This window comes from Esox lucius, chromosome 9, assembly GCF_011004845.1.
Source record: "Esox lucius isolate fEsoLuc1 chromosome 9, fEsoLuc1.pri, whole genome shotgun sequence".
NCBI lineage: Eukaryota > Metazoa > Chordata > Actinopteri > Esociformes > Esocidae > Esox > Esox lucius.
The window spans coordinates 21,324,906-21,343,402 of record NC_047577.1 but is presented as its reverse complement, the minus strand read 5'-3'; the positions used below and the strand labels follow the sequence as shown (position 1 = coordinate 21,343,402).

At 41.7% G+C, this 18,497-nt stretch overlaps 1 protein-coding gene across 1 annotated transcript in view; it reads left to right on the top strand.

Annotated features, from left to right (window-relative positions):
- LOC105012314 (inactive tyrosine-protein kinase 7) overlaps positions 1–18,497 on the top strand; it is a 46,568-nt gene that overhangs the window by 14,354 nt on the left and 13,717 nt on the right. The window contains exons 2-9 of the mRNA XM_010873052.4: positions 7,080–7,376; positions 10,814–10,916; positions 13,410–13,594; positions 14,027–14,174; positions 14,660–14,790; positions 14,978–15,244; positions 16,278–16,414; positions 17,099–17,234. Coding sequence (XP_010871354.1) covers positions 7,080–7,376; positions 10,814–10,916; positions 13,410–13,594; positions 14,027–14,174; positions 14,660–14,790; positions 14,978–15,244; positions 16,278–16,414; positions 17,099–17,234 — 1,404 coding nt within the window. The remainder of the gene's footprint in view (positions 1–7,079; positions 7,377–10,813; positions 10,917–13,409; positions 13,595–14,026; positions 14,175–14,659; positions 14,791–14,977; positions 15,245–16,277; positions 16,415–17,098; positions 17,235–18,497) is intronic.

The following is an 18,497-nucleotide window of genomic DNA, read 5'->3' as shown; positions in this document are numbered from 1 at the left end:
ATCAAAGCCCTCCTTTGTAAGAGAGCTGGGTATGCGTTTAAGGGAGAAACTACAGGAGCTTTTTGGCACCGAGCTGAATTGAGGTTTACTGCAGAAAGTCCACAGTATACCGAATAGGCAAGTTTAAAACTTGATCAAAATTCCAATTTCAACACACTGTTTGAGGATTGCTATCCCTGCTTATTTCTGATATTTGTGTCCGTGTATCGTTCGTTCATTGGTTTAATTTATATTAGGATTTGGAGAAACAGGACCTCCTTCAGAATGGAATAAACAGCAAAAAGTATGTTTGGTCATTGTTTGTTTTCTGTTATTTAAGACCCCATTTAGAAATAAAATGTTATTTAGATTTGTTTACAAATAATTAAACCAAACACCATAAAGAACACTTCCTGTTTCTCTACTTCGTAATATGAACCAAGCGTACGCATAACTGGTGCAAGATTTGCGCCCTAAGGTTCACATGAAGATTGATTTGGACTGTTAATTTGCAGTGGTTTATGCAGCAACAGGTCCCATTTGTGGTTCACGTTTCAGCCAATTAGGTTTGCTTACACTGTGTCAATATAGAGCTACTGCTTCGCCAACCATGAATACCACCTTTGTCACTCTAAACTCAACATTTCTCCACTGAAATACAAGAAATGAGCTTTGGGTTTCTTTTCAGGACCAGGTATTTCTGCAGAAGATTGGGCCTTACCAAAACTGGACTCCAATGGTCCAGTGTTGTTGTTTTGTAATGTTGTTAATTTTAACAGGGATTGTTGCCTTACATCAACTTTTCGGTGAGTTTAGAAGAGTCTAAAATATTTTGTCAAATATTTTGCTTGGTACAGACTACATTCCTTAGCCAACAACCACAATTTAGCTTGTAGGTACTTATTTGCACCCCAAGAAATGAAGCCTCTGGGATGTGTTGGAATGTCGTAGCCAGGATTTGAAGTCTCTTTTTCGTTTTAATCTTCTAGGCATAATCACCTCATGATCTAGTTTAGCCACACCCAGCACAATGAATTGCATGGAACATGGGGGAGATGACAAATTTCATCTGATTTTGTATGGCGAGTACGTTGCTCCCAGAGTTGACCCAGAAGGGACAGCAATGGCGCTGTAAAGACAGACACTGCATGCAAGAAGACAGAAAAACATTTACACAGCTTATTTTTCTGAAGGGGGAAGTGCAGTTACAACTTCCAAATGAAACTGTCCCCTGGACTGTCATGAAAGGAAACGAGGAAGCGAAAATGGCCCAGATTTATTTATGGACCATGTTTATGGTTTGACTTTGTTCTTTCTCATCTGTGATTGGTCTCACAGATAAGACTATGTTCAGTTGACATCATTGTGGTGGGGTCATGCTGGGAAATGTTGGCTGGATCTAAGGCATTTTGTTCACCACCGCTTATGATGTATAGTCAAAACCGGTATGACCTTGTATCTTTCACTTTTATTTTCCCTTCCCGAGGCTGATGAATTTAGGCTTGAGACATTATTGAATAGCGTACAATGTGGTATGTTTTACGGTTTCCAAGGGCTCCTGAATGACAACTGGCTGTGTTTACCCTAAAGTGGTTTGTACTTTCTTTGGAATAATTTAGTTTGTATGGGTGTCCAGATTAGCTACGTCCTGCCTACACTGCAGCAGTGGCTCCCCATAAGACTCTCTAGTTCAGTTCCTCTGGGTATGGGCTACCCTCTCAATGACTCCCCATAAGATTCCCTAGTTCAGTTCCTCTGGGTATGGGCTACCCTCTCAATGACTCCCCATAAGATTCCCTAGTTCAGTTCCTCTGGGTATGGGCTACCCTCTCAATGACTCCCCATAAGATTCCCTAGTTCAGTTCCTCTGGGTATGGGCTACCCTCTCAATGACTCCCCATAAGATTCCCTAATTTAATTCCTCTGGTTATGGGCTACCCTCTCAGTCACGTGATATCCCCAAGAGGACCTTGTCTCCATAGCAGCAACACTACAGATAATGGCCGGTCCAGCTGGCTGAGCTGTTTGGAATGTAGCCGTGTGTGTGTGTGTGTGTGTGTGTGTGTGGGGTGGGCTGAATTAAGGTGTCATTGTAATTAAAGGTTACTCTCCTTCTTGCGGACTTCAACAAACAGCAGCCTGTAATTTTGAAGCAATAAGGGCAGAGTTTTATGTACTTCCAATTTTTCATTGTTAAATGTTTTGAGGCTTGTCAAGTACTACACCACAAGGCTTTTGATATTTGATGTAAATAAGGGCAACTTGATTGCCCACCAGAATGATGTAGTGAGGTGTACAAATGTGATTTGATTTGAGTAGTTAGTGAGGTTAAACAGAAGTTAGCTTGCATTTGCTGTGTTACCTAGCAGTTCTATTCTTCCAAGGCTGTTATGAATGAATACCTCATGCTATTAAACCCTGGCAGATGCACTAGGTGCAGAGGCCACTCTGCATTCCATCTCATTTGCTGGTATGCACACTCGACATGCAATGTGTTGAAATTGTGTTTGGGTGTATTAAAAAGAGACCATCTTGGACACAGAACCAGATGCAAACAGATGGAGCACAGTTTCACTGGTTTGGTTGAACAGTTCAGGTTTAATTTTAACATTTTGGAAATGTAAAAGAAAAGTTTTTCACCATTCTCTTGAGTTCATATATTTGTTGCTCATACTCTTTTGTAAAACATTTCCAACAAATGCTATGGATTGGGGCTGGGGGGGGGTGGGTGTCACTGGATTAACATCACAGTGCCCGCCCCTTTAACCACAACATTAGGGAAAAACACTGCTATCGGCCCAGTTGATGGAGGCTGCTAGTGATTCTTCCTCCCCACTCATTAAAAGTGTAGGCATTTTCTCCCCCTTCATCTCCATGGGAAAGCAGAGGCTTCATTTCCCACTCTCTCCAGCGCAGACTGTTCCGCTCCCAGCATGGGCCTTGGCTCAGTCCGGGCCCCAGTCACTGGAGCGAGACACACTGCCGTCTCAGGCACAGGCAGCCGTCTGTCTGGATGAATGGGCTGCTTGGCGCTCCAGACAAGTCCTGCCAATCACTGAGGATCAGTGGCGCTCCAGTCAATGCCTGGGACATAGGAAGAACACAGCAAATCCTTAATTGAAATTCATAGTGTTACTAGCGTTTATTCATTTGATGCTACACACTTATTATTCTTGCACTACAACTTCAGATCCACGTGATTAATTCGAATTTCTGCTCACGTCCTCCATTGGCAATGAATAATTTGCTTGAAATTCCGATTTGTTTGCCCTTTGCATTTTGCTGGAAATATATTTTGTGCGGCCGTTTGGTCAGTCATGCAGGAAGATAAAGAGAATTAATGCTTTTCATTAGAAAGCCAACAAAAGACACTGACTATATTCCAAATACAAATTGATGAAGTCATGTGCTTGTCCTTGATGTCTTTTAAATCACCTTTAAACAAACTGGAGGGACATACAGAGGGACCCCAGTCCTGGAAAGCCACAGGCCTTTCTATATGCTAGTTAACTGCGCTCACCTGGTGTCCCAGGTCAGAGAGGATGGCTACCAGATGTTTATCAGTTCTTTGGAACTGAATTGCAGTCCCCTATTGTTTTAGTGACTGGCAATGTGTGTCTCAATCAAATCACTTTGTCTATTGGCCGGTTGTAACATTCAGAATCTCCCAAGCATTTTTGGAGCATCAAGCAATGCTAGTGGAAACTGATGGTCTTGCAGGAGACATGGATATACTCTGGGATGACAGAGTGCATACCTGGCACGTCACTCAGCAAGTGGTTGGAGGCCAAGAGTTTTTCCAATTAGTATGAACCTTGTCCAAAAAAATCCAGGGTCTGTGGTGTGTCTGCAGAACACCTGGGTGTCTGTCTGTCTGCCAATAGTTGGCCTTATTGCAATGCACCTGGGTGTCGGTCTTGTCTCTACTTCCATCTGCCAGTGGATGAAAGAGCTACGGGCTTCGAGGGAGTGTTGATAGAGGTTTGAGTGTTGAGGACAGGGCTGCACGATTAATCAAAATCATAATAAATCGGGATTAGAACGTGCGATTTCTAAACCACAGCGATTTTGGCTTTTTTGTTTTTACACTAAATCAAAATAATTATTTTTAGTGTACCCTCCTTGCTATAATCATATTCGTATTTGTGTACATTTTATTATGACTTGATTTTAGAATCTGTTTGCCTCCTTCAAAATAATAATTAAAATGATTATTAAAACGGTTGGAGCCTGGCGAGCAAACGGCACAATTGTGTCAGTCAAAACATGTCTACACACTCTTACAACACGTCTTCACGTGTTTTGCTCTTTTTAAGAAAATAAATCTTTACAATTTGAATGCCCGGCTTTATGTCTCAAATCGGTCAGTCAAACAGTATTATTGTTCTGATCACACCTCTCACTCGTCCCAATTTATTTAAACTGAGTTAAACTGACAACCGAATTTTTTTTAATTTAAAATTCTCTCCAGTACGAAAAAATTTATGGACACCGAAATGCTTTTTCACTAAGGTTGGACAGAAAGCAGTATGTCTCATACCAAGAAATCATTGCAGTTTTGAAGGAATACCGTGTCTGTCGTCATTCTTCAAGCAGGCATGCTAACTATCCTAGCAATCTGTCCTCCCAGGAAAAGGCAAGCAAGGCCACAAAACATGAAACTAACTTAAAAGCTCAACAATACTTTTACTAAACCGTGGTCTACTCACAAATCTGTGACTAATGCAAGCCTCATAGTGGCACATAAAATTGCAAAGCAAGCCTTTTGCATAAGCTGAGTTTGTGAAAGATTGTATGGTGGAGACTGCTGGCATAGTATGTCCTGAGAGTAAACGTGAATTTTAGAATATACGCTTATCCAGTCGAACCATCACCAGGTGTGCGGAAGTCATAAGAGAGGAGCTAACCTCCGAGTTGGAAAGAAAAAGGCACAGGGCTTCAATCCTTTCTCTATTGTACTGGACGAGAGTGCTGACATCAGGGACACCGCTCAACAGAGGAACGTCTTGGGAACTTCTCGATGATGGGAACTTCCAGGGGTTCGGACTTGTATAACAGGGTGTCTGGCTGCTTGGAAAAAATAAATTTACCATAACAGATGGATCACCAAATCTAACCAGTAAGAACGTTGGCCTACTAAAAAGAAGAAAGCCTAAACTCTGAGGAAATATTTTTTTCTTCACTGTATTATTAGTCAGGAAGCCCTGTGTAAAAGTGTGTTAAAGCTCGAACATGTTGTCAAAGTAGTCGTGAGACTTGTTAACTTTATACGGGCAAGGGGGCTTAATCATCGTCCGTGTATTCGGCTGCTCAGTGACACAGAGGCAAAACACCAGGACATGGTGTACCACTCAAATGTACGCACGGGTAACGTTTTTTGCTGTGTATGGGAGCTGAGAGGAGAGATTGGTGTTTTTGGATACTGTTGGTTATGCTGACAACTTCCCAGAGTTACAAGACACAGCCTGGCTGGCTGACTTAGCCTTCGGTGAGGACATTCTGGGGCGTCTGAATGATGTAAATGTGAAACTGCAGGGAAAGGTTGTCTTCATACATGAACTGCATTCCAACGTGAAAGCATTTAAGGCCAATCTAATGTTGTTCTCCATACAAATGAGCAGCCGGTCACGTTCATTTCCCAACACTGGCAGCGCTGAACGCGCCCCATTTGCAGTGTAGCAATGAGACATACAGCAGCACTTTGATCGTCTTGCATGCTGAGTTCTCCCGCCGTTTCTTAGACTTTAGCAAGATTGAGACTGTGCTGGAGCTTGTATCATGCCCCCTGTCTTTCGACAGCGAGAAAGCACCACCAGACACACTAATGGAGCTAATCGACATCCAATGTGCTATGAAAGAAAAGTACACAACAGCCCAGCCACATGTTGTATGGCTCGCTGGTTTCCAAACATGAAAAAGCATACGCAAAGGATGCTAGTTTTATTTGAGTCCACGTGTGTGTGATCAAACGTTCTGGTTAATGAACTACAACAAATCCCGTCACAGATCAAATTCATCTAATGAACACTTGTTAGCTGTTCTGAGGATCTCCACATCAAAAACAATTCCAGACTTTGATGCACTTGCCAAGAGAAGTGACCAGACCCATTACTCACATTAAGACTAAAGATTTAAGAACTGTAAATATGCCTCACAATGGATGTGAAATGAGAACTGTTTTAATATGCTCTCATAACTAGCAAGTTAATCAAATGCACTTTCTATTTATTTCAGATTGTAATCATTGTATCAGTCATCTGTTGTCATATACAGTATGTCATATATGCATATTATTTGGTCTCCAGTCATGTACAGATTTTTTACAAACGTTTGTACTTTTTGTGGCTGTGAGTTTGATGTAGAAATGTGTGTTCTGCCAATAATTGGGGTGCGGTTCATTATTTAATGAAATGACATCAATAGAATAAACAATTTTCAGGAAAATAATCTAAGGCGTCAAGTTTTTTCACAAACTATAGTACATAAGTATGTAGCCCTTCACATGGTTTCAAAAACTCAATGTGGCCCTCGAGCAAAACACTTGCACACACTTGCCTTGTAGCTAACGAAAGATCGACAACCCTATAAAATAACACACGTGTGTCGGGGAGACTCTAGATTGGCTGTGCCGGCACTCTGAACCACACATGCTAACCAGTGTACTGTGTGTACTGTGAAAGAGTAGTGCAGAATAGGGCTTGCTGTTAGGGAGAGGAAGAGGATCGATTAAGAAAGTGAACCCAGATGTCAATGCGAATGAGAGTAGGGATGATTTGGTGCCGGAAAATGACTTCCGCAAGCATTTTAATTATTATTTTGAAGGAGGCAAACAGATTCTAAAATCAAGTCATAATAAAATCAGTATGATTTTTTTTGTGCTGCCCTAGTTGTCACCTGTCAACTTACTGTGTACTTCTGTGAGTGTATAAACAATGTTCGAAAAGATGAAAAGCCTTTTTAGCTTGTTTATCTGTAAGATGTATTTCTGATGGAACACACGGATCAAGGGGGAAGCTCTGTGTTGAACAGGTTTTGTTATTGTTTCAGGGTAACAGGAGCTGAAGAACTCACCCTATCTCTGTTTGTCTCTATCCCTCCAGTTTTGGCCGTGCATGCCGCCTCCTTCCACTTCACCAAGGAGCCCAAGTCCCAAGACGCCTCGCACGGCCGGAGTGCCATGCTACGCTGCGAGGTCAGCGAGGCGGAGGGTGTGAGCTACAGCTGGCTGCAGGACGGCGCCACGGTGAATGACACCGAGCGGCGCTTTCGGGAGGGCGGGAACCTGAAGTTTACAGCTGTGGACAGGATGCTCGACAGTGGGACGTTCCAGTGCCTAGCTACCGACGATGCCGCCGGCCATGTGGAGCGCTCCACGGAAGCGTCCTTCAACATCAAATGTGAGTTTATTGTAGGTCTGTCACAGTTGAAGGCCTTCGTGAAAATGTTGTATTGTTTTTCGTTTTGTTTGCTTGTGTAAAGCAAGCAGCTGATTGTTGGGACATCACACTTTGCACGGTAGCATTGTTTAACGCTATTGTTTGGGCTACCGTTCCAAAGTTTAGGGTCACATGGAAGTTTCCTTGTTTTCGAAAGAAAAGCATTTTTTTGTCCATAAAAATCACATTAAATTGATCAGAAATACAGTGTAGACATTGTTAATGTTTCAAATTACTATTGTAGCTGGATATTTTTAGAGAATATCAGAGGCGTACAGAGGCCTATGATCAGCAACCGATTGCATTTTGAGTTTGCTAATCCAGGTTTATATTGTAAAAGGCTATGTGATCATTAGGAAACCCTTTTGTAATTATGTTCGCACAGTTGAAATCTGTTGTGCTTGTTAAAAGAAGCAATAAAACTGACCTTGTTTAGAATAGTTGAGTATCTGAAGCATCAGCAATTGTGGCTTCAATTACAGGCTCAGAATGGCCAGAAACAAATAACTTTCCTCTGAAACTTATCAGTCTACTCTTGTTCTGGGAAATGAAGGCAACTCCATTCAAGAATCTGAAGATCTTGTTCAGCGTTGTGTTCTACTCCCTACACAGAACAACACAAACTGGCTCTAACCAGAACAGAAAATGGTGTGGGAGGCCCGATGCACAACTGAACTGGGGGACAAATACATGAATGTCTAGTTTGAGAAGCAGTCTTAAATTGGCAGCTTCATTAAAGAGTACCAGTCTCAACATCAGCAGTGAAAAGGCGACTGGGGTACGCTGGCCTTGTGTGAAGGGAGTTCTACACATCGTTCTACGAGATCTTGGGTTTCTTGGCCATTTCTCACATGGAATAGCCTTCAGTTCTCAAAACAATAATAGACTGACGAGTTTCAGAAGATTTAAGGCCAGTTTTATTGCTTCTTTAATCAGCACAAGGGTTTTCAAATGATCAATTAGCCCTTTAAAGTGATTCACTTGGATTAGCAAGCACAACTTGCCATTGGAACACAGGGGTGATGGCTGCTGATAAATAGCCTCTATGTCTATTTAGATACTCCATTGAATATCAGCCGTTTTCAGCTACAATAGACATTTATAACATTAACAATGTCTGCACTAAGAAATCCCAGGAAAGAAAATCAGTAAAAGGTGATTTGATGAGTAAATTGTAAAGTATAGGTAACATTTTTTTTTTTTTACTTTTTTTCAACACTTCACTTTATTTTTCCTCATGTGACATGTCCCATTTTCCTCATGTCATATTATAATTAAAAGGGTGTGTCTAAACTACCTGGGCAGTATCTGATACACCATTGGCTAATCATTGTGTATAACACTTGACTACTACATAATACTACCAAAATCTGCCAGATTACTGTGAGATTACTTTTAGATCTGGCTATAGATTAGCTGGCTAGCTGTATAATTTGACTTAACCGTTGTCTTATTGTGATTGTTTGGTAGCCACAATGGGGTCATACACTCAAATTGTGACAGACATACATGTTTTAGGCAAGGAAATAGAGCGAATCTAAAGCCAATACCAAAACACTGATCGGAACATTGTTAGCTGCTCCTTCCAGGGCACGGTGTTACTGTGGTAACGAAGACAACAACACTTGAGTCGGTGCGAGAATTTCTTCTGCAGTGCTGCAACTCATTACTTGAAGCAGACCTGCAGTTGTTGTTTAAACTGAAACGTTTAATACCACCGTTTAAAAACCCCATGCATGTGAATTAAACAAGGTCAATATTGAGTTAACACGCTGTGATTTTCAGGTAAAATATATCTTGCGCTTGAATTCTTTAACGTTCCACTTTCATTGGGCTGGCTACACAACATTGTGCACAATTCTGCTACCGTGGTTGAGTACAACTGTTATCAATATAGTTTATCAAAGAAACCGGTACTTTGTGTGCTATGTGTCAAAACATGGGCACAAGTACAGTAGCTAACTTGAACACACATAGCTAACTTTATGACGTGGCTTTCTAAGACAAGTCTGACTAATGTTCATTGTGCAATGGCTGGAGACTGGAATATGACTAGATAACTTGTTTCGATTGCTCTAGTCTGTATTCCGCACTGAGGGTTATACAACCAATCTATCCCCTGCATGGCTTTACACACACCCTTTAAATTACAATATGACATGAGGATAGTGGGAAATAAATTATTCAACTGTTCTAAGCCTGAGAAAAGTGAGTTGTTGAAAAATATAAAGGTTGAGTAAATGATAAATGGAAGAGTAAAATGTATTGTTTGAATTTACTAGGAAATGATTGAACACATTTAACTATCCTTTTAAATAATTTACTCATTAAATATATTTCTGCTGACATTTGTCATTCCTGGGATTCCATACTACACTGTATTTCTGATTGATCAGATTTTTAAGTGACCCCAAACATTTGAATGGTAATGTAGTTGTAGCTAGCTAGTACATATTAGAATGCAAATGTTAACTAGCTCGGTAGAGCTGCTGCTCAGTCAATGGTGGTTAATAAAATATCCTGGGCCAGAGCTACGAGTGTTACTTTTGAAAGTGTATTGTACCGGCCATCCACTCCATTGACTGAGCCTAACCCTAACACATTCATGCAATGGACCTCTCGTTTCACTTAATCTCGAAAGGTGCTCTGTTGGATTAAGATGTTTCTAATTTGTTGCATGTTTGTCTGTAAACTCTAAAGACTGTAGAGGGTAAAAAGTCCAGGAGGTCAGCTGGTTCTTAGACACTGTAACCACCACACATGGCAGTAACAATCTTACAAAAGTTTTCGTTAAAAAGCAGATGTACCTAATAAAGTGTTTGCGCTTATTTAGTTTGCAACGAAAATACTGGAAATAGAGGTGCAATTGTTTTGTTACTAAATTGATATTAGCAAAGTTAAATAAGAAGACTGCGACAGTAGCCCATCAGTGCCTTTCTTTTGTATTTATTTTAACTCTAATTTCCGCTGGACCTAAAAACTAAATCACGCCTGTGTGAGAGGGAGTTATTTTAAGTGTGGGCCGGGAAGAGGGCAGACAAAGCTACCCTTTGTATGCTCTGCCAAGATGCTTTGCCCTGTGATGCTGCCGAGTCCGGCCCGTCTGGCTGGCTGTGTCACAGAACGAGGAGGGTCAGCTCAAAAGGGACAAGGTTGTTTTGGTAGCCGGCGCTAAGTTAGCCATCCAGACTGTGTGAATAGATCCGTTTGTTTTCTGTTGATGAGCATGGGGAGGGAGGTTGGTTGACCATGTTCATTGCTCATTTTCCTTTAAAAGCCTCCCACTTGCTTTCTATCCATTTGATTTGATGCTTTTCAAACCTGACACACCCAGCCTCCTTTCTGCACTAATGACTTTTGTAACTTGTATTTCCCCTCTGTCCGTCTCCATGTAACAGGGCTGGAGAGTGGTGGGGTGACCCTGAAGGCTCCTGCATCAGTGCAGAACATTGAGAGCTCATCTCCGGTGACGCTCAGGTGCAACATCGACGGACACCCACGGTGAGAAACGGAACCAACACCAACAACCACCTTGCCGTGGATCCTAATCGCCACTTAACCCGCTACCTTTTGTGCTTGCATTTTCCCGGTCCTCACTTTACCTAGTTTGCCTCACCCAATTCAGCTTCCGCTGGTCCTTGTGTGCCTTCACTGGACTAGCATTGCTTCCTGAAGTCCTTAGCAGGCACAATCTTTTTTGTTTTAACCATATACCTCTCATTCGTACATGAAGAGAACATTTTCAATATGACACTTTATCATATCATGGGTTGTCATAATCAGAATGTGCCTATTTGTATCTATTGTTAGGAAATGAACATCTAATTGCACTTCTTTTTTTGCACCTTTTCTCTTTTTGAACACAAATTACAACCTCACGGAATTGCATTGTGAAAACCTAAAACTAGAAGATGGTGTTCTATAACTTAACCAGTCATGCTGGCAATTCAACAAGTGTTCAAATGATGCTCCCCTCATCCCATTTGGCTACTAATTGTTTGCCTTCTCAGGGCTCTAAGCTGGAATTCTTTGCTAGGAGCACATTTGCTCCTAAGTTTCAAAATGTAGGAGCTCACAAAAAATATAGGGTCACACAAAGACTATGTAGGTGCACACGGATAAGTAGTTGAGTTTTAACTGACTAGCCTCTTCTTTAGCCATGAAGTAGTAGTAGTGTCTTCTCACCTCTTGTCCTGAAATATCCACCTGCTTCCTCATGGCTGACTGAAACGTCCCTGGATGTTTTTGGTTCCATTACCATGTTGCGCCAGTCTTTTGACAGTTCTTTTCTGCTCCCCATGGCTCAGTATCTAGCCTGCTCAGTGCATCCACGTGAGAGATAAAAGGATATCCAAAGCCCTGCAAATGCCAGTCAGTACTGGTCAATCACTTATTAAGAAGTGGATACCAAGCCAAGGTCAGGTAGACCAAGAAAGATTTCAGCCAAAACTGCCAGAATTGTTCAGGATACAAGGAAAAACCACAGGTAACCTCAGGAGAAAAACAGGCTGCTCTGGAAAAAGACAGTGGTTGTTTCAAACGACGATACTTGAACAAAAATGAGCTGCATGGTCGAGCTGCCAGAAAAAAGCCCAGTTACAATATGCCCAACAACACCTTGACACGCCTCATAGCCTCTGGCACACTGTTATTTGGAGTGACGAGACCAAAATAGAGCTTTATGGTCACAACCATAAGCACTATGTTTGGAGAGGGGTCAACAAGGCCTATAGTGAACAGAAAACCATCCCGTGAAGCATGGTGGTGGCTCACTGATGTTTTGGGGGTGTGTGAGCTCAAACGGCACAGGGAATCTTGTGAAAATTGATGGTAAGATGAATGCAGCATGTTATCAGAAAATACTGGCAGACAACTTGCATTTATCTGCACGAAAGCTGCGCATGGGACGCTCTTTGACTTTCCAGTGGAAAGGCCAAGTTGACCCTCCAGTGGTTACAGCAGAAATAGGTTTAGGTTCTGGAGTGGCCATCACAGTCCCCTGACATTAATATCATCGAGCCACTCTGGGGAGATCTCAAATGTGCGGTTCATGCAAGACGACCAAAGACTTTGCATGACCTAGAGCATTTTGCCAAGACGAATGGACAGCTATACAACCTGCAAGAATCCGGGGTCTCATATTCAACTATTACAAAAGACTGCACGCTGTCATTGATGCAAAAGGGGGCGATACACTGTATTAAGAACTAAGGGCATGCAAACTGAACAGGTGTCAGTTAATTTTTTGTTTTTACGATTGTGCCATTCTTTTATGTCCTACAGTTGAATGCGAATCCCATATGAAATAGAAGATGTGTTTTGCCTGCTCACTCATGTTTTCTTTACAAATGGTACATACAGCTCTGGAAAAAATTAAGAGACCACTGCACCTTTTTCTTTCCTTTCCAAAAAAGTTGAAAAGGAAAGTTTTGAGTGAGGAACAGAAGGGTTCAATTTGCAGTGTTCTCTTAATTTCCGTTTTGATAATCGTGTAGTGAAAACGTGATATTGTGAAAGCCCTAGTTGGACCCTGTCTATGCTATACACCTCAGGCTATAGCCTTGCCTCATTGCAACGCCTCTGCATATTGTAGGACCGCTGAAGTTGCAAATGTATTTCATTCAAAGCACTTCTTCCCAAAATCCTTATTACACCACTCACTCAACAAGGACATTTCTAGTTGTTCATACGTGCTGAGGAGAACAACCCCAATCCAAACAAACAATGTTGAACTCACATGCTGCCCACCTACCACAAGGAGTCAAGAATGTCATGTCCGCCAACCCATGCTGGACCCCCAGGCATTGTCGATATACCACAACCATGATTATTATTTTCTAAATTAATATTCTTCCTATTTGTCATTTATACTTAAGCAAATACATACACCACTGATGTCTTTATTCAACATGATCGGTAGACATAAAAAGGTCCCCCTAGAACCAGTCTTCTTCACATTACACTCTTCGCTCAACTCATGTCCTTTCCCCCCAGTCCAACATGCCACTGGTACAGAGACGGGGTGCGCCTGCCAGAAAAGAGCCACCAGATCAACAACAAGGAACGAACTCTGACCTTGCCCAGTGTCAGCCCCGACAACAATGGCAACTACTACTGCTGTGCCAAAAACGCTGCCGGGCACGTGTGCAGCAATGCGAACTTCACCCTTAACATCACAGGTGCGTATGGAAGGAGGTTCAGTCATTTGGTGATGAGGAGAGATTGCCAAGGTTGGACAAAGTAACTCCCGTGTCCCATTGACACCAGAGTTGTATGGAGGCCAGAGACACAGTGATTTTGCTATCTTTCACTCACTCTTCATATTCCTGCATCTCTCTTTCTTTTTGTGCATCTCGTTTTTCATTCTTTCTGCTGTTGTCTTGCTGTTTGTCTCTCTCACTGTCCCTCTTGAGCTCTCATTTACAATAAGCAGACATTTGAAGTGCAGCTCTACCTTTACATTATAACATTCCTAACATAATAATGAAGCTTGTCAACGAGACAATCCATTAGAAAACTAGTCAAGGGTTTACAACCACCACACAATCAACAGTAACTATTTGTGTATCCTCACTCTTATCTACTCCCCAACCACACACACACACACACAGATAAGAGCTATCCCCGTCCCTTGGTGGTTCCAGAAGACCTAGTGGTGATGAGGAACGAGGAGGCCCTCCTACACTGCATGTTCACTGGCGAGCCCCAACCCACCCAGGAGTGGTACCACCAGGAGGAGCTCATCTCCAACAAGTCCCGGTAAGACTGGACTGATGTCTTCCAACTGCAGGACAACTAAGCACCGTCTCTTACATGTGAATTGTAGTTTGAGATATAAATACATTTTCAAGACTGTATGTGCTTGTGGGTATATTAGGGATCTTGATTGCATGTCAACCATTTTGAGGTGAATTCTGTAAACAAGCGAATGTATTTTGTTTAGTAGGACGTCGTCCAAGAGTCCTCTTAAAAATCTAACAAAATGCGCGAACATTTGAATAAGATGTTTTAGCATCAAAATGCTGACTTTACTGATAAATGCCTTCCCTAGCTTGTCTTGTTCTGTGAAATTACCAACATGTAATTGTCAAAAATACAACATAGAAAACACAAAATCAACCCTGTCAAAAGATTTCTTAAACACACACATCGATTTAGCCATCTTTCCCAAATTGACAACCTGCCTGAAATGGGTCTCTATTCTGCTGGAACCTCCCCCCTCTGCCCCTTCTTTTCCTCTACAGGACTGTTCTGTTAGCCAACGGCTCCCTGCTCATCACCCAGGTGAAGCCCAGAAACACTGGAACCTATAAATGTGTGGGCAAATCGCTCCGTGGATCCTCTGTCACTCTGGAAGCCACAGTGTACTTAGCAGGTAGGAGTGTGAAGTCCATCTAAATCATTTATTTCTAGCCAAAGTTTCAACTGCCAAGCGGTTATTATCAGGTAATCCTAAAGAAGAGCACAGACTCTCTGAGACAAGTGTTTGAAACCTATGGTACGAATGCAACTCACTTGTACCCTGTAACGCCATTAAATCATTAATTGAACCCCCCCCGCAGAAATCGATGAGATGGGCCCCAGCCTGACCCGGGTGTTCCCGGCTAACTCCCTGGAGCGGGTGTCCTGTAGCCCTCCTCGTGGCCATCCTATGCCTGAGGTGTGGTGGGAGCGGGCTGGACAGCGCTTTCCCTCTGAGGGCAGGGTATACCAGGACCAACTGGACCTAGTATTTATGCCCACCCAGGGGGAGGACTCAGGACTTTATACCTGTGTGGCACAGAACAAGGCGGGTAAAAGGAGACAGGACCTGACCATCACCGTTGCCAGTGAGTATGAACCTCATTATGTCTTGGGTGGCTGTTGGCAGTGCATGGCGCTTGCCATACCACAGTTGTGGGTTTGATTCCCACAGAGGACCAATATAGATATGTTGGCACCATCTGCTAAATGAAGTGTTATTCACTTTATTTGGATAATTAAGATCGCCATCTGTACATACTGTGCAGATATTCACGCTATGGACAAACTATCATAAAATCTTATGGTGGCTGAGTTTAAGGATGGGGTAAGGTTTAGAATAAGTGTCAGAGGACATGGTTAGACTTAGAATAAGTGTCAGAGGACAGGGTTAGACTTAGAATAAGTGTCAGAGGACAGGGTTAGACTTAGAATAAGTGTCAGAGGACAGGGTTAGGTTTAGTATGTAGTTCATTGAATTCTGTTGATAGTCTGTGAAGCATATAAAGATCAACTATCCAAGTGTTTTCTTTTGCAAATGCAAACACTTGTGTTAAGTTGGGGTGTCTGCAAACACAATTGTGGTTGTGTAGTTGGGAATGTGTTACATCAGTCACGTGTACTTGCCAAAAGCATTGAGCAAGAAGTGGGAAAAGATTGAGACCAGCTTCGCATGTGATTCATACCGGCTTGGCATTGAGATCCAGACCGGCTTGGCATTGAGATCCAGATCGGCTTGGCATTGAGATTCAGACCCGCTTGGCAGAAATTAAACAGAAGTATGAAAAATAAATAAATAGCTTCTCCTAAGCCGCATTTCCGCTGGTGCTTTACCGTGGTACCAGGGCTACACCGGCAATTTATGCTAATGTTGGCTCCAGACTTTCCTGTTCAAACTGTACATTTGGTACCAAGGATTTAAGGAGGGGCTCAGGTGGGGAGGGAGGAGTAAACTACAACGCGATTTGGTTTTCCGTTTATGAAACGGCCTTCTGGGTAAAACACCAGTGGAAATGAGGCACTAGATTGCTGCATTTATTTTCCACTGCTTCCTCTGAAATGCATTGAGTGAACCCATGCACTCCTTTTGAACAGATTCTCAATGTGATTGTACCCCTCTAGCCACTCCAAAGTGGGTGACAAAGCCAGAGGACAGCTACCTGGAAGAAGGCCTTCCTGGCTATCTCCACTGCCACACCCATGCCACACCCCAGCCCGAAGTTACTTGGTTCCGCAACTCCATCCCCATCACTGCTGAGGTCAGTTTTGTCGTTGAACCTGTGTCTGAATACACTTTTCAGGCTCAATTCCCTTTCACATTTTCTTCAATGCTTTTCAAAGGGATTAACAAAAAGTGAAATGGAATTTAACCCAACCTGGATATATTGGTTATAACTCAGCAAGTTTGCAATTGCAATTGTAAAGGCGTTGTTCATTAAATCAAATAGAGTATTTAACTTTTTTCAATTCAAATCATTTTCAGAGTTCTTCTGAAATGTTATTTTCACTAAATAACATTTATATTGTGGGTTATTGTGATATTGTGTTTCAGTGATGGTAGAAAAATATTAGTTTTTTTAATTTCAGGATTTAAAGCGACAAAAGGTGAAAATTTTGAAAGGGAGTGGTGACTTTCTATACCCACTGTATACTATATTATGTGGCCATATAGTTCTGAAAAGTAAAAAAACAAAATACAATCGTTACTAGCTCAGTAATCGCCATTGGGGTTAACGCTAGAGCCAAATTCATTAGCAATAATCTAACAATCATCTGTGTAATGAGATACATTTCCTAGGTGTGTATAACTTTAACTTACATTCACTTTTAAGTTTTTATATATTTTTGTATTAGTTGTGCTGCAATGCTAACAGGCTAATGCTAGCCTGAATCTGCAATATGCATAGCAATACACTTGAACCCATTGTTACAACCTACTGCAGGACATCCGCTTCAAGCTGTTCCCTAATGGGACCCTGAGGATCAACAATGTGGAGGTGTATGATAGCCACTTCTACAGTTGTCATAGCCAGACACAGGCCGGAAGGGTGGAAGCCCGCGCCAAGGTGTCCGTACTGGGTGAGTGTGTCTGAGTATCTGTCTTGGTTGGTGTAAGCAGCCACTTTTTAAATGTAATCCGTTACAGTTACAAGTTACTTGTCCACATTTGTAATCAGTAAAGTAACTTTTTGATTACTCGAACTCAGTAACGTAATCTGATTACTTGGAATAACTTTTAGATTACTTTTATATTAAGAGGCTTTGGAAAACAAATAGGAATAGCCTATAACCAACGGAACACCTTTTTGCGGGATCAATGTTAGAGTTTACATAGCTGGCCAAAAACGGAATTAGCATTTTAACTTATGGGTTGTGTAGGCTACAGTGCCTTTGGAAATGGGTTTCTAAACCATTGCTTTCTACTTCAATATGATTGGGCTACATCTCTACATTACACTCTAAAGGTCTGTCAGATATTCAGTCATTCCAATTAATCCAGTAAACCTTGATCTTGCAGAATCTGACTTTTTATCTGGACATAATCCAAAATCTAATGATGCTTAAGCCTGTTTTGTTATTTGTGTTATATTCATGTTTTCAAAACATTGTTTCAAAATAAATGGCAATTACTCAAAGGGTATTGACATTGTTGTATATAAAAATTAAGATCTCCGTAGCTTTTCGCACATAAACTAAATCTGCAGTAGTCTGATGATTTGCTCCACAACCAACATTGTCAAAATGTTGCGGTAACCCCTGGCACACGATTGTACGTTTGCAATCGTGAACACCTTTATAGAAATACGATTTACCCGCACAACCTGCGATTATTATGGCCACCAGTGATGGATTTTCAAAACGCAAATGAAAGAAATTAGGATTATAAACCTGCACTCTTAGTCTAAAATAAATGACGTCAGCAGCCAATGATAACCAATAAACACAATTTTCAGAGATGCAAAGCAGAATCACATGGCCTATCTGTATGGATGGAGTTGATGTGGCTGTGTCAAATGCAAATAATCATCCTTTGGCAGAGTGCTTCCCAACACACCATTTCTCCTCAAATGTCGTCGTAAATTCCATATAATGTTTTATCTTGAATGCAGCGCTGTGTAACAGCTATGTTACAAATAGTTGCCTAATCTATTAAACAATTAGAGTAAAAGTTATTCGGTGCAATTCGTCCTGGCCGGGTTGTTCGGTGCATTTGAAAAATAAACCTTGAAACTTGAACCTTGAAATATATAACACCAAGTAGACCTATTGACTATCATTGTTCTGAGAATTATGCGTTGAGTAGATAACTAAATAACCTTTTACATGACTCGGCTAATATTA